This window comes from Centroberyx affinis, unplaced genomic scaffold (genome assembly GCF_046629955.1).
Source record: "Centroberyx affinis isolate AG114_WGS23_722 - 3 ecotype Tasmania unplaced genomic scaffold, CSIRO-AGI_Caff_v1 ptg006640l_1, whole genome shotgun sequence".
NCBI classification, from domain to species: domain Eukaryota; kingdom Metazoa; phylum Chordata; class Actinopteri; order Beryciformes; family Berycidae; genus Centroberyx; species Centroberyx affinis.
In genome coordinates, this window is record NW_027283368.1 from 46,258 (window position 1) to 61,871 (window position 15,614).

A 15,614-nucleotide genomic window follows, 5' to 3' on the forward strand; every position below is an offset into this window, starting at 1 on the left:
TCCTGTAAGGTGTACGCTGCTGTTGTTTCAACGCCCACACACAGCACACCTCCCCATCTGCAGGGTGCATCAGTCCGTGCCTCTCTCCCTTCCCTCTCCTCTCCTTCTGTCCCCGGTGTGTTTGTAACCAAGGTCGTGGCAGTCCTGCTCTGTTTTCCAGAGGTGTGTGGGCTTCATTCATCATCTGTATGATAGCTGCATGCTGGAGTGCCCTAAATCTCCTGTCTGTGTTTGGGTGTGTGTGTGTGTGTGTGTGTGTGTGTGTGTGTGTGTGTGCGCTCACTCAAACAAATGGTCTCTCTCTTTCTTTCTCTATCTCACTCTCTCCCTGTGCTCACTCAAATGAATTATCTCTCTTTTTTCCCTCTCTCTCCCTATCCCTCTCTCCCCATGCTTTATCAAACTGCCTCTCTCATATGTATGTATCTGCATGCAGAAACACACACGACCGTGATTCTGTGTCTGTGTCCTTGTACGTATGCGTGCGTAGAAAAGCCCGTTGGCCCAACCTTGCTGCGGATCCTCCATGCTATTCATATCCAGAACAAGATGAGATAGAGGGAGGAAGAAAGAAAGGCAGACAGAGAGAGAGAGACAGAGTGAGATAGTGTGTGAGAGAGAGAGAGAAGGAGGGAGACAAACAAGGGAGAAGGAAACAGACAGATCGATACATACATAGATACGTACAATGTGCATATCCATCCGTACGTACAGAAAGAAAGAAAGGGTGCTTCTTGAATTAAATTGACTGTAAGAAAGGGAAAGAAATAGAGGATGGGATAGAGACAAAGGTGAGGGTCGGATCTCCAGCAGTCTGGTCCAGGCGTGGATCGATACTGGGTGATGTAGGAGCTGGGTGGGGGAGGGTGTGGGGGGGCGGTTGGTGGAGGGTGATAGCAGGGCTAATCATTTCAGTCATTACCCAGCCGTGTCTCCTGATTCCAGGGATTAGCAGACATAGAAACAGGGGAAATGTTGTGTTAGTGCTACAGGAGACTCTATCGGGGATTTGAGGAGTGGAAAACACTGCCTGTCCCCAGTCGCCTTTGGTAATTGCGCCTGCAATGCCGTGTATGGGGTTCTGGGGAGGAGGGGGAGGGGGGTAAATGTGTGTGTGTGTGTGCATATGTGTGTGCTGTAGTGTTAGGGAGAAAAGGATGGAGAAAAAAAGGAGGAAAAAGGAGGTAAGGTCTGCGTTTGCACTGTGCATGCACGAGCACACATGTAGGAAATTTGAGCAGGTATAACAGAATCGTGTACAGGCTCTCTCTCTCTCTCTCTCACTCTCTGTCATGTGCATTTGTGAGAGAGGAGAGTAGTGGGAGAGCTTACATGCTTGCTTGCCCACAAGCGTTTATGTGAAGCCGATCATTTGACAGAGTACAGAGAGTCCAGAGAGGCTTGTGAGGCTACATTTGTGTCAGTGGTCAAACAGTTGAAACTGGCTAATTCAATCAGCTGCCGTCCCAGTGTTGACACTACTCTGATGTCTGATTTGAGACAAAGAACAAACCCATTTAATTGAACTGTCAGGTGTGGTTGATTGAACCCTCATTTGAACTCTTGAGCACAACATTGTATATGCCACCACAACAAAGTCTATGAATTAAGCGACATGGTTTTGCAAGCATTGCTTGCATTAATGATTTTTGACAGACTTGGCGAGGAAAATGTTGCAGTTCTGCATCCTAACATGAATAATAACATAAGTCAGTTTTAACAAGTCAATTAATCTTGTTTGTCTTCATTTTGTTGTAAAATATTATTTTTCATAAAACAAGTGAAAACATCTGCCATTGTGGTCAGATTGTTTCACTTGATCGCTATACAACACATTGTGATGTGTTTCAAGTGAAACTGCATTGGAAACGACTGTGATAATGTCAGCCCAGTGGCAAATTGTTTCACTTATTTTAAGAAAGATTAGATTCTAAGATTAAATGCAAGAACTATTTTCTAAGATGGACAGTTTTTGCAGCGCACACAGAAATGCTTTGGTGTCGGAGCTGCATTGGCGGGCTTAGAGCCAGCGGAGCTTCACGCCTTGTAGTCTGCGCAGAGCTGTGACCCGAAGGTATGGCGAAGCAGAGCCATGAATACAGAATGGACATCTTACCGCCTGACTGGGTCCCAGCCTTTACAGGTGAGGTGACATTAGTGCGGAAGGAGTGTTCGGCATTCAGAGGACACGCTGCCTCACTGCCGTGGCTGCTGTCCAAGACCTGCAGCGTCAGACTCGGCGTCAAATGAAAAATTGAAGGAGCAGGCAGGAACGGAACGGAACTTCCTCAGTAAAGGAACTTTCTACTCTTGTAGGCTGCATTGTTTTTTTTGGACACAGGCAAATGGGCTAATTGGACCCAGCAGCAGCTAAATCCAGGCAGAATAGTGAATGGAATAGCCAGGAGACACATCACTTACCAACTAGATTCAAAACATCCAAAGAAAGCTAAGTACAGTTAACCGACTTCGACCTTAGAAAAACGCTGGGTAAAATGAAAGAGCCAAACCCAACTTTAGCTTGACAGTTTGCACAAAATCAGGTTAAACCTCTCTACAGGAGTTCTATCCAATTCATCCGGCGTGTCGCAAGGGATCACGAGAAATAACAAAAGTTTTTCGAAGGGAAAATGAAAGAGGCGACACAAGGGAGCAGCACATGGTGTCAGCGGTGCGGGTGTCTACGTATGTGTGTGTGTGTGGGGGAGATTAAAGATATGACGTGGGGAAATGATGCCGAGTTCCACCTCGTCGTCTTCTTTTCCATAGTTGTCCTCATGGGTCCTGGTAAGTTTAAAAATAGAGCTCGTCTAATGGAGAAGAGGGCCGAGGGGAAAGAGAAGAAGAGAGTGCGGTGCGCAGAGACTGGAGGATTCCTCCGTGGCGGGGGAATGCAATTTGAGATTGGCCAGATTGCTTTTTTTTTCCTCCCCCTCGGCCGCTGATGAGGCGTGATATGCACCGACGGGGGCCCTAAGCCGCCGTAAGCCCGACGCCAGTGCCCACACCACCGCCAGGGAGCCGACGCACTCGCGGCGAGAGAAAATCAGCATGATGAAATAAAAGAGGGACTCCAGAAAGATCAGCGGGGATTTGAGAGTGATAGGATGAGAGACAGACAAAGAGAGAAAGAGGTGGGGAGGGTAGAGAAGGGAAAGGCGTGAATGGATGACGGAGGTAGTAAGGGTGGGATTATGGTGCGATGTGGCAGATGTAAATGCACTTGAGATGCCCAGGGCTGATTTCTCAGGGTCACGTTGCATTGTGAGAGGTGCAGCATTTTGGGGATTTGCTACAGGTTTGTGTTGCTTCTCAATGAAACATTTAGACAAATATGGGTACTGGATATTTTCATGTCGGATTTGAGAAGTTCATTGTAGCAGGATGGACAGGGAATGTGTTATTGCAAATGTGTCTTGGAAGAAAAACCAGAAGCTGTTGACGTGAATGTCTCTCTCTCTCTCTCTCTCTGTCTCTCTCTGTCTCTCTCTCTCTGTCTTTCTCTCTCTGTCTCTCTCTCTCTCTCTCTCTCTCTCAGGAGGTGAGGGCTCGGCGGAGGCAGGGCAGAAGGAGACGTCCACCTGCGACATTTGCCAGTTTGGGGCTGAGTGCGATGTGGATGCAGAGGATGTTTGGTGAGTTTACACAAAGTCTACAAACACAAACACAAACACACACACACACATACACAAAGAAAACTCAAGAGGTGTCAAAATATTTGACACATCCTAACCTACAACAGTTTTTGTGAAAGCCCTATGAGTGTCAAACTCAACTTTTTACATGATGACACCAGTTGAGCCATCCGGACACAGCTAGTCACCACCGTTTGACTTATCTTGACACATACTGACATTTTCTGGGGAAGACACACCCTATATCTATAATGTGAAACGTTTTCGCTATTTCTAACTAAGAATTTAAATTAGAAATCTTCTGTATATAACACACACACACGCGTACATGCAATATACACACTGCACACACAACCACTGAGGTTTAGTGCATGGCTGACCGTTTCATTTAACCTCAATTACTACAGCAGGGCATTGAGAGAAAGGAGATTCTGGAAATCCAATTACAATCCTTACAGGACTTGGCAGTGTCAGGCCAAAAACTACTTTGACTCACACAAGGAAAACTAGTTCAGTCCAGAAACACTCTTGTCACAAATTTAACCATTTATTGCAAATGAGATATTAACACAGGTATATCAGCTGGTTGGAGTTTAGCAGGCAGCAGCGCTATACACAAACACATGGGTGTAGAACCAGAACAGATGGAGGCTCGGTTGGTGAAGCATCAGACAGCAACAGCAGCAGCGTATAAGCGCTCGAGGAGCATGAATGAATGTCGAGGCAGTTTGGCTTAAACGAACCACCATTATTGTGTGTTGGACTGTGATTGGTGTGCATCAAGGATCAGCTGGTATCAGCTTAAGGAACTGAGGCAATGCTTCGTGAGAAATCCCACCATTACAGCTAGAATTAGAATTGCTCTGAGAATATGTTTCTATCAAACTGCTTGATGTAATGGAGAGATAATGTACCCCGGTGTGCAATAACTGTAATGCCAAGGAATTGCTTCATGATGCATCCTGAGCCTTGTTCCGAATACCAAACAGAACTGGAATCCGCTTCGACTGATGCCACCCACTTCCTCAAATGCATCTTAATATTCCACAACTGCACACCGATGGATTTATTGATAATTCATTAATCCCCAATAGGGAAACTCATAATGTCACAGCAGCACAATCGTACACAAACCTACAGACAGTCGCACAATACACAAAGTGTGACATTTAGCCCCAAGATGAGGAGAGAGAGAACAAGACAAGAGAGGTAGCCTATGTCAGACATGTGTCTCATTAAAATAGCAGTAGACACAAACAATCTTATGAATATTTCAGTGTCCCATCTTGTAAGAAGGAAACGACAAGTACTCTTCAATCTTTCAAGAGACCCAAGGCCCCTCTTGATAGGCAGTTTACTGGTGATTGTGATCAAACAACAGGTGATTGTAACAAAACAGCAGGTGATTTTCATCAAATAGCAGCCAATTTTAATCAAATGCCAGGTGACTGTAATCAAACAGTAGGTGATCAGACAACTGTTGATTAATCAGAGAATGAGAGAAAAGGTGACTGTAATCAAAGAACAGTTGACTGTAATCAGAAAAGGCACAGCTAGTGACCAGTGTTTACGACAATGCAGTACTTATTTGCATACAATACTGTGTCATGAATACTGTGAGCCAGTGGACAAAGTGATTTCCAGGACTCTGAAAACCAGTATGCAACAAAAGTGAATGCATCACTCTGCAAAATGTAAAATTTAGAGACAGTTGTCGCAGTTGGTGACATCCTCGATGTCCTGTTATCAACTTTGTAGCCTAATTGTTACTTATTAAAAAATAATCCATTAGTGTGCTCTTCAATGCAATCATAACAACAGATTACCTCGGCCGTCCACAAACAAGGAAACAAGGGAAATGAAATGTTAACAATTTGACAGCATAAAATAATGCATGTCTGCTGTGATGACGGGGCGTCTTTATAATGTGCTTAGAAATCTGCCGATGATGTGCTGACTGTCTCTGTGCACAGCCTGGTCATAGAGAGAAAGTGCCTATAACCAGTGTTGCTCAGTTTCCCCCAAAGCTAATTAACAGGTTTGTTTAGATTATATTTGCAGTCATTTCGGTAACCTTTTAAATTACAGCCTATTAATTATGCAGTGATGACCGGAAATAACTAATAGCCAAGTTAAATAGATATAATATCTAGTTATAGCATTACAATGACTGGTAATCACTGAGAAATAATAAAAGTTAAAAAAAAAAAAAAGGTGCTTTTACCAGTAATTGTATAGATAAATGGCACTAACTTAGAAAGGTGCTGGAGGTGAAGGATAAACTAGTTCAAAAAGGAACAAACACACTCTCTCCAGTGATTGATCTTCCACAAAGGAAATGGACATTCATTACAGAAAATGACGACACCTGTGCAGAAACACTCAATGTTTTTTCATCAGGTTTTCATTTGCTTATAATGTAAAACACAAACAATAATACATTATATATTTTAGAAAATATATGCCAATACAGTCTATGTACAATATGCACATAGGTATACAAACACACTCCATAGTAACTCTACAGAAATAACAAAAAAGCGTCTTTTTTTACTTGTATGTTACTCAGTAGTTACCAGTCATTCTAACGCCATAAAGAGTCATTCCATGCATTTTACTTGGAGATTACTTAGTTATTTCCAGTCATTACTATGTAATTAATGGCCTGTAATTTAAAAGGTTACCATCATTTCTGATTAATCATGGGCTTCAAATAAACAAAAATGCTTTCAGTAACTTGAGTGCGTTGAGTTGACCCAGGCTCTAGTAAACCATACTTGACCCCGCTGTGGCAAAGAGCCTAGTTATCCTCATACCATCATGAATGTTAGGCAGCAACATGGCATAGTGGTTACAGACCCTCCTGCTGCCAGAAGCTGCCAGGTGTCCTCCTCATCCTGCAGAGCGGTCCTTGAGCAAGGCATGGAGTCCCTCCCGACTGTAGGGGTGCTGCTCTGCGACTGACTTCCCTCTGGAGAGCAGCAGGTGAAAAGACCAATTTACCCCTCAGGGATCAATAGAGTGTCGCAAAAAACCCATTTAGATCCATTTGCAGCATAAAACAGTGATTACCCCACAAAACCTGTGCTTTGAAAGCCATCAATAGAATCCATCGACATTGCTAGCATTAAGGGAGAGGAGGAGCACTGTGCGGATAGCACGCTAGCTATGGAGAGGGGCTGTAGGACCCTTGCTGTGTGAATGCAGGGTTTTGACATCCTGAGAAAGGAGTTCACCTCCTTTCCTTCGGCCTTTCAAAGCCAGCACTTACGTCCTTATTGAAGCCCATTGTGGCTCTGTGGAGGGCAAAAGGGAATTGCACTGAAAAGCCAGATGGAGGAGAAGTCACAGGCCAACAGGCAAGGTGAGAGTGCCTTTATTTTCCTTCAATGGGGTTCCTGCACGCACGCACACACACACACACGCACACACACACACACACAAGCACACACAAGCACACACTCAAGCACACACACAAAAATGTGGATGCAGACACATACACAGGAAAGCCTTCACACTTTGCTGAACTCACAATCTATAGTACAACACAAACATCACAGTACAGTATTCCTTCTCTTCTGTGTGTGTGTGTGTGTGTGTGTGTGTGTGTATTCCCTAGTTCAAAGGCACAAACATCCCTATATCCCACCCTGCCTCTCATCCTCTATATCCTCTCTTCTCTCTCTCCTTTTCTTTCTGTCTTTCTGTTTCTGTATTGCTGATTCTCTCTCTCTCTCTCTCTCTCTCTCTCTCTCTCTCTCTCTCTCTCTCTCTCTCTCTCTCTCCCTCTCTCTCTCTGTGTCATTGTGTATACACACTGTATCACTGTGTTTGTGCGTGTGCGTGTGTGTGTGTGTGTGTGTGTGCCACTCTCCTCTCTCTCTCTATCTCCCTCTGTTTTTTGGAAGGATTACAGTGAAATTTGAGGCTGAGGATTATGAAAATCAATGCTATGTTCAGTAGCAATAAGGTTTCCTGCTAAGGCTTTGTACACAACATGAGGCAGTCAGTGGATGTGGTGGCCTAAGCCGTGCGTGTGTGTGTGTGTGTGTGTGTGTGTGTGGCTGCTTTTATTTGGGTGAGAGAGTAATCAGAGTAAGTTTGTGTGTGTATTTGAGGGAATCGCTGTGTGTGTGTGTGTGTGTGTGTGTGTGTGTCTAGAGGCTGGCTGTATTTTTGACTACAGCCTAGAGGAAGCCTTTCTAACCGAGATGCTGCTGGAGCAGACCATTTCACAGCTAGGCTACAAGTGTAAGCTTTTAGTTTTCATATTTGGCAGCCTGGGTCATGTGCACAAGCTAGTTGCGAGGGGCCTTCAGATGGCTGGTCTCCCTAAGAGAAGGGCCAAGCAGTTAGCGAGGTATTGTTCAGTATCTGCTGTCATTGGTAGCCGCTCAATATGGAGGAGGCATTGCTTTTTATACCCATGAAGTGGATACTGTCTGTGATCTTTCGACCTGCCACTGTTATCATCCTGTGTGTATGCAACAATGTGGTTGCCAATTAGGCACTTATGTAACTGACTGACTCAATATCTAACTGCATTAATAGTGTTTATGTCCTTTGTATGCTTGTATTTATGTGGACATAAATAAATCATTCGTGTGTGTGTGTGTATGTGTGTCTGTTAAGCTGAATATTTTAAAATGAACTTTAGTGAGAGATTATGTCTCAATTTGCTCGGTATAAGTGCTTCCATGCATGTATGTATGCAGCCGTATGTATATGTCAAAGTGTGTGTACGTGTGTGTGTGTGTGTGTGTGTGTGGGCGTGTCATAGTTTATGTGTGTGTGTGTGTCTGTGTCTGTGTGTTTATATGTGTGTGAAGTGGCCTTTACAGTAGAGAGTCAGCAGACAATGCGAGGGCTTTGATGGAAAAGAAATCATGGCAGTGAACTAATCAATACGACACATCCTGCAAAGACAATATCCTCACACACACACACATACACAGGCACATACACTTGGGCATGTACACACATGCAGCCATACAAACACACACTGATTACTCTCATTTAACACTCTTTCTAGCTCTCTCTATTTCTCACCAGAATGTGTGAAAGAATTAGTTGGGGGGTGTGTGGTGGGAGAGAGACAAGGACAGTTTATCTCGTGGCACTTGTTATAACATGCATGTGTATGCATGTTTGAGTGCATGTGTGTGTGCGTGTGTGTCCGCCTGCCTGCGGGCGTACGAGTGTGTCTGTGAGTAGCATTAGGATGTGTTGACGCAGTGCAGTCTAGCAGTATAGTGCCTATTGTGGAGAAAGTGAGAGGCTTCATTAAAAATGTATGGAGCCCAGACATAAGCCACCGACCGACAACGGCCACTCGGGATGGCCCAGACTCTGAGAGCTCCTCCACTCCTCAGTCTTAATGTGTGTGTGTGTGTGTGTATGTGATGTGTGGGTTGAGGGGTGGGGATGGATGTGTGTGTGTCTATATGTGTGTATGGGTGGGAGGGGAGTGTGGATGTCTGCATGTGTGCAGTGTTTAACCAATTTTTAAAGCAATATTCAACTACTTCCCATTCATTTGAATGAGGCCACAAAAATTTCAGCAAATAGCATTTTTACTGATAGAAGCGAACATAGGGGAGGGATACCATTTAGGAGAGATAGCTCCTGTTTGGGAGACCAGATCTACTTTTATTTTTAAATACTAATTTTAGTGTAAACCAAGAATAGCAATGCAAAATGAGGACAGACCAATGACTACTTTATTGTCTTAAAAGCATGATCTGTTGTTGAATCTTGTTCTCCAACGTTTTAAATGTAAGTTTTCAGGCTATTTTTGTGGCCTCATTCAAACTGCTGCATCCGATCTTGGTGATTAGTTTATATTCTGGTTTTCATGGTGGTCAAGTGCCAAATAACCCCCATGTTAAAACTAAGTGGAATATTGCTTGAAGTGGTGAATGGGCAGAATTTTTCTTTTAGTTCAATGGCTCCTCAGATTTTGCTTAACGTGCTATTGGTGAATGCTTTTATTCAAAGTTCCTTACAGTACTACTGTGTGTTATCACGCTTGCTATCATGCTAAAACTATTCTTATTTAGATACTTTTCATGATAAAAGCAGTTTTCCCTAATCATGGGGTAACTTTTGCAAAATTATAGCTTGCGGTTTATGGTCTTTAAATCATAGTATTATAGTCTCATTTTCACACCTTGGCAATGGTGGTACATTCATAACTGTGGCGGCTCACCTTCAGTGCCATGTGGGATTTGGGTTATTGCGCACCTTTATACATCTGCATCTTCTCCGAGGCATATCGAAACCTCTCTTCACATCGTTCTTACTTTGCTGATCCATCATTGCAGCACTACCTCAATGTTGGCACGCTCGGCTGCACAACATTTCAATCAACATCAGTGTCAGCGGTGAGAATCATCTTACCTGATTGCGAAGGTGTCTGTGTGCGCGCGTGTGTGTGTGTGTGTGTGTGGGTGCCTGTGTGGTGGGCGCACATATAGGTGTGAATGCAAATGCAGCAGTAAGAGCGTTGAATGCCTGTGCTTTACTCAGGGCCTGGCGCCAGGGGAAAATGAAAAGGCTGGGAGAATAATGACAGATTTATAATTACAGAATCTAGCGTTCAGCGCTACTCAGCAACAACTGTCTGGGGACGGCAATCTGGGTGTAATTTCTGCTGATCAGGCCTGCCACGCACTTTAGGGTCACAGCACAAACACACACATACACAAGTATACACACGTGCACGCAGGCGTACATGCTCATTCTGTGCCACTGTCATTCAGGCAGATGTCACACATGCAGGCAGACCCTCACATGCACATACATGCGCACACACATTCGCACGCAGACACACAAACACACAAGTCAAATTCACTAAAATTGTGGTGCGACAGCAAATTGCCCAGTTAATTTGCCAGAGCTAAAAGCAGCAAGTAAGCGGCTGATTCACTGGGAAATGAATTCATAACAGGCTGCTGCACAAACACACCTGCAATATCAGCTTTGTGGAAGTAATATAACTGGCATTTCAATATAGAGAGGAAGACAAAACATGACAAGTTTCAAAAGATTATATTTGTAAACACTTATTTATCTTACACAAACCACATCACACCATCATTTGGATTTTTCTAAGTTACTTAAATATGTTTTGCAAGACTTTGCATTGAACTTGTGCTGTTTTAATCATTAAATAGATTACGTTTAAGCAAATTAGGCTATTAGTGGTTGTAGATTGTTTGTTGGAATAAAACTGAATTTCCATTTAAAGGTAATTGTCAAGAGTCCAACTCACATGCAGGCCACAGATTTTTGCCCAGATGTGACAGTAGTACATTATGCATGACTCTGGCCTTGGAGCTGGTGTTCTGCAATTGTTTTCAGCTTCATCAATAGAACAGAATTTGGCCAACAGAATGTGTCAGGCAGTCAGGTTTTGTTTTAGTTTGAAGGACATTATAAACACAAAATGCGGCACCAGAAACAAGCTGTTTGGCGTTCTCCAATGTTTTGTTTTTCTCCAAAGTGTATTTAATGTCCAGTGTATTGATATTAGCTTATCATAGTTATTGTTTCACAATTAAGTCATTTTCAATGTTATCTAATATTATTATATATCTACAAATGATAGACCATTAATGCCTTCTGCAAGTCTAAATCTACAGCTTTGTTATCTACAGTCTTCTCATCGGTTATTGCTCCCTCCCATTGCAAGGTGCATCATTTGGCAATCAGGCCCTGTTTGCGACTAGTTAAATCCACTCGCTATTGTGTCAAATTAAATGTGCCAAAACCCAATTTGAAAAGGATTACCATGCATGGCCCAACATCCTGACTGAGTGCGCAAAGCGCTGTCTACAACCACTGCCTGTGTCTAGTGAACGACATTCAGTGTTTTTCCTCATTTTGGAGATACTCTAAGCATTGTAATCCCTGAATGAATTTGGGTCTCGGTCTGTCTCTCTCTCAGTGAAACACATACACATACATTACCAAGGGATTTTATTTCAAAGCACCATTTATCAGACACAAAAAATGTGTGCAAGATTCATGACTAAATATTTAAAAAATATAAATGCTCTCACTGTCACAAAATGTTATTATTTTAGATCTTGACATAGCTAATAACTAAAATTATATATCACAGTCAGTTTACTTTCATATAAACAATCATTTTGTAAGATTACTCCTGGTATTTTTAACAAGGAAACAAAGTTCTTTCTCATTTATCTCCTTTGTCATCCCCCCCCCCCCCCCCCCGCTGCCCTTTCCTCTGCTCCTGCAGGTGTGTTTGCAACATCGACTGTTCCCACATCAGCTTCAACCCGGTGTGCGCCTCAGACGGTCGTTCCTATGACAACCCCTGCCAGGTGAAGGAGGCGTCCTGTCAGAAACAGGAACGCATCGAGGTCAAGTACCTGGGCCACTGCCAAGGTCAGACACTCACACACACAGACACACACACACACACACACATGCACAAACACAGTGGTAGCCGTCAGTCTGTCTGGATAAATGTTCACTTCCAAGTTGAAAGGAGGCCACGGGGCAAATGAGGTAGCTTACAGAGCTAAATACAGACAGCAGGTTTCCATGTCTCTCTCTCTCTCTCTCTCTCTCTCTCTCTGTCTCTCCGCCCCTGTTGCCGTTATCAACCATCCTCTCAACCTCAATTCAAATAACAAGCTTCATTTCATAATTACTGCTATTTTTGCTCAATTATGTTGTGGAATGTCGTGCGCATATAATCCTCAAAAACCCACACAGCCCTACACTGCTATGTATATTGATAATTTTTTATTGAATCATAATCCTCCTCCTTTCTATTGAAGAATCTTTATTTTGGTGTAAGTTATTAAATTAATCTCTGTGGTTAAATCCCTAAACTGAGTCATATTGCTAATCCATGTGGGAGAAGACAAAGGTAAATAAGAATTCAGTGTCTTTTGAATTCGTTTTTGAACGTCTTTTTTGAGGATGAAACACCAACATCGCAATTTTGCATAGACAGTTTCTCCTTAATTTGGTTTACTTTGTTTAAATCTGTTGCGCCAATTTAAACTCTGGTTTAAACTGTCATCAAGTGGGAAGAGAGGCAGAAACTTTGTTTTACTTAAGCCAATCACAACTCAGGGTAGTGTTGAAAACAAGGGGGTTAGTGGGTATCATTTTGTGTGTGTACATTTGCAAGCATTTGATTGCCTCTGCATCCACATGGGACAAAGAGGACAATTGATCGAGGCGTGAGAGCCAAGATGTGGGTGTAGAGAAGTGATGGGGGGGAACAATCAGAGCCAACCGGCTCTGGAACACAAATAGAAATCGCTGTTCCCCCGTGACACATCCTTCGAGTCGGACCACCCAGATCGAGCTGATCACTCTTTCACACGTTCTGTTTCCATCAGGGAAAGTGTTGAGGGAGACAAACGACAGGAAACACAAAGGATTTAGACCTCAGAATAGTCGCTACACCTCATGTTAGCCAGTGGATTTAGAGTGATACCTTGACATTTTGATTTTTCATTTATTTCCTCACCTGCCACTTGTCACTTGTCTACATTTTTCTTTGAGCTACATTAGAGACAACCAGTACATTTCATTGGAATAAGCACATAAAGCTTCCTGCTTGCTACCTCACACTCACCCATATCATCAAAGAATACTGATATACCCAATATACTGTTGTTTTTTTATTTTAAACTATGACTATCCCTTCAAGTCACAATGAAGCAGCATTTTGAGAGCATCATCCTGACAGGATATTAGGGCGAGACATACAGCGGGGAGGAATCATACAAAAGTGTAAACCAATGGGATTTCAGTTAGGGAGAGAAAGACAGTTTTATTTGAGCAGAGAGGCGAGATTGCTGAAAAGTCTGTGATGGTTTTATTGGTTGGAATTTTTATTTACGCCTCCTGGTACATGATGAGGTAACCATTAAAGATACACTGTTTTCCCAAGTAAGAGTAATGGGATTTTGATATAAATACAAGAAAAAATACATTTTGTAATCTTTTGGGCATTTATTGTTAAATAGGTGTATATTATGTCATGGAAAATTGGCAAACATGGACTGTGACTTTAGCCACTGGGACCTACATTTAGCTGGAAAATTGCTCATAAAATTGGGTACTGGATGAATAAGTTGTCATGGGCGTGTGGAGCTTAAAGGAAAGCCAATGAAAAGCCAATATGAAAGCTAAGAAAACTGATTAATTGTAATTTTTGTAATGTATTCTGGGGTTCTTTTTTGTTTGATTTACCTTAAGTGGATGTCATGCATACAAGCCACTCGTTTCTCATCCACATGCCTCTTTGTTTCTTTTCCTTTATGTTGTGCCTCTGGTGTTTTATGAGCAAATAAACAAAAAAAAACTGCCCAGCATCCCAGACCCATCTCCAGCCCACTTCTTGCCACAATCATTGCATCATAATCTAGGAAATGTTATCACAGAATCAGTTTGCGGAAATAAATTCATTGAGCGAAGGAAAAATCAATTGCAATAACATGATGATGGAAGGAGATATTTTCTAGCCGTTGTGAAAAGAGGAATTCCATACAGCAATAAGGAGAGAGACAATGCCTTATTTTCTATTCTAGTCCACTCTGTTCTATTCTGGTGTGATGTGATCTACCCTGTTCTACCATGTTCTGCTGCTCATGTGAAAAAGATAATGAATTAGGGAAGACGGTAAACTTTTAAAAATCACGAGCTTGGAATTATAAAGTTCTATCTTTCTATGTTTTTAATTATTTAACTCCAAAAGGCTCTTTTTTACAAAGGTAACACTACACTTGCATAAAGTAACATTCAAAGATCATGAATATGTGGATAACTCAATTTTGAACCTTATAATCCCAAGCTCAAGAAATGTTGACTGGACAGCTCTACCCCACATGAATAGTATATATCAAGTATTTGTTGGAGTGATATTCACATTTAAAACCCTCTCCATGTACTGGGGTCAGTTGGAACATTTAACCCATAATGGAGGGGTGTTAATCTAGGTGAGGCTGTACTGACCTGACACCAGGTGTAATGTGACTGTGGCCTTTTCAGGAGACATGACTGGGAACAAAGTCGGAGATGGACACTACGCACGGACCGACTACACAGGTCAGTGCATGGGTGCTGGCTGGTACAGTGAACCATGTGGATTGGCAATTAACATGTGCTGCCACTCAAGTCTGAGTCAGTCCTCACCTCTGTCAATTCAATTCATTCTCTCTCTCTCTCTCTCTCTCGCTCTCTCTTCCCTACCACTTTCACTTTCTTTCCCTTTATCATTTATCTCTCCCTCTCTTATATGTGCACATACAAACATATGTATGCGCACATGCAGTAATTATGGTGCGTGTGTGTGTCTATTGTAGAGGACAAAGAGGACCCGAGGAACGAGCTAGCCCGAGGTCTGTTCATCCCCTGTCCAGACCACTACAAGAACTACTGTGTCCATGGAGAGTGTCAGTACCCCAGTATCCAGGCCCAGCCCTCCTGCAGGTACACACACAAACACACACACCACACACACACATACAGTACATGCGGTTGTATTACTACACTTCATTGACTACATTCATTCCCTAACCCTTTACCCTAACCTAAACCTAATCCTAATTCTAATCTTAAACCTCAACTCCAAAAACCTAACCTTGTCTCCATAAAGAAGTTATGATATTTGGACCTCATAAGTATAGAAATACACATACAAACTAAAGCATTCATACATACCTACACAAACACACACATGAACTCACTTGCATATACGTATACACATACATACTTTTAAGCACACAGACACACAAAACACAAACAGGCATTCTACCTAAACGCACAATGAGGAACTACTAGCACTAGATAAAAAGCCAAGGATGACCGTCGCTATAACATTCTACAGAAATATAACTTGTTGAACTTTGAAACTTTCTATTTCTTTCAGATGTGTGTCTGATGTATAAAATTGTTCATGAGCTTGCACCTCTTACCTTAAAGGGATGT

General features: G+C 42.6%; 1 protein-coding gene across 1 annotated transcript in view; it reads left to right on the top strand.

The window, feature by feature from the left end:
- Window positions 1-15,116, top strand: part of LOC139638900 (tomoregulin-2-like) — a gene marked incomplete at both ends in the record, with an annotated part of 46,944 nt that extends 31,828 nt beyond the window's left edge. The window contains 4 exons of the mRNA XM_071512932.1: window positions 3,539-3,635; window positions 11,899-12,047; window positions 14,676-14,732; window positions 14,990-15,116. Of these exons, the coding sequence (XP_071369033.1) occupies window positions 3,539-3,635; window positions 11,899-12,047; window positions 14,676-14,732; window positions 14,990-15,116 (430 nt within the window). The remainder of the gene's footprint in view (window positions 1-3,538; window positions 3,636-11,898; window positions 12,048-14,675; window positions 14,733-14,989) is intronic.
- Window positions 15,117-15,614: the final 498 nt, after the last annotated feature.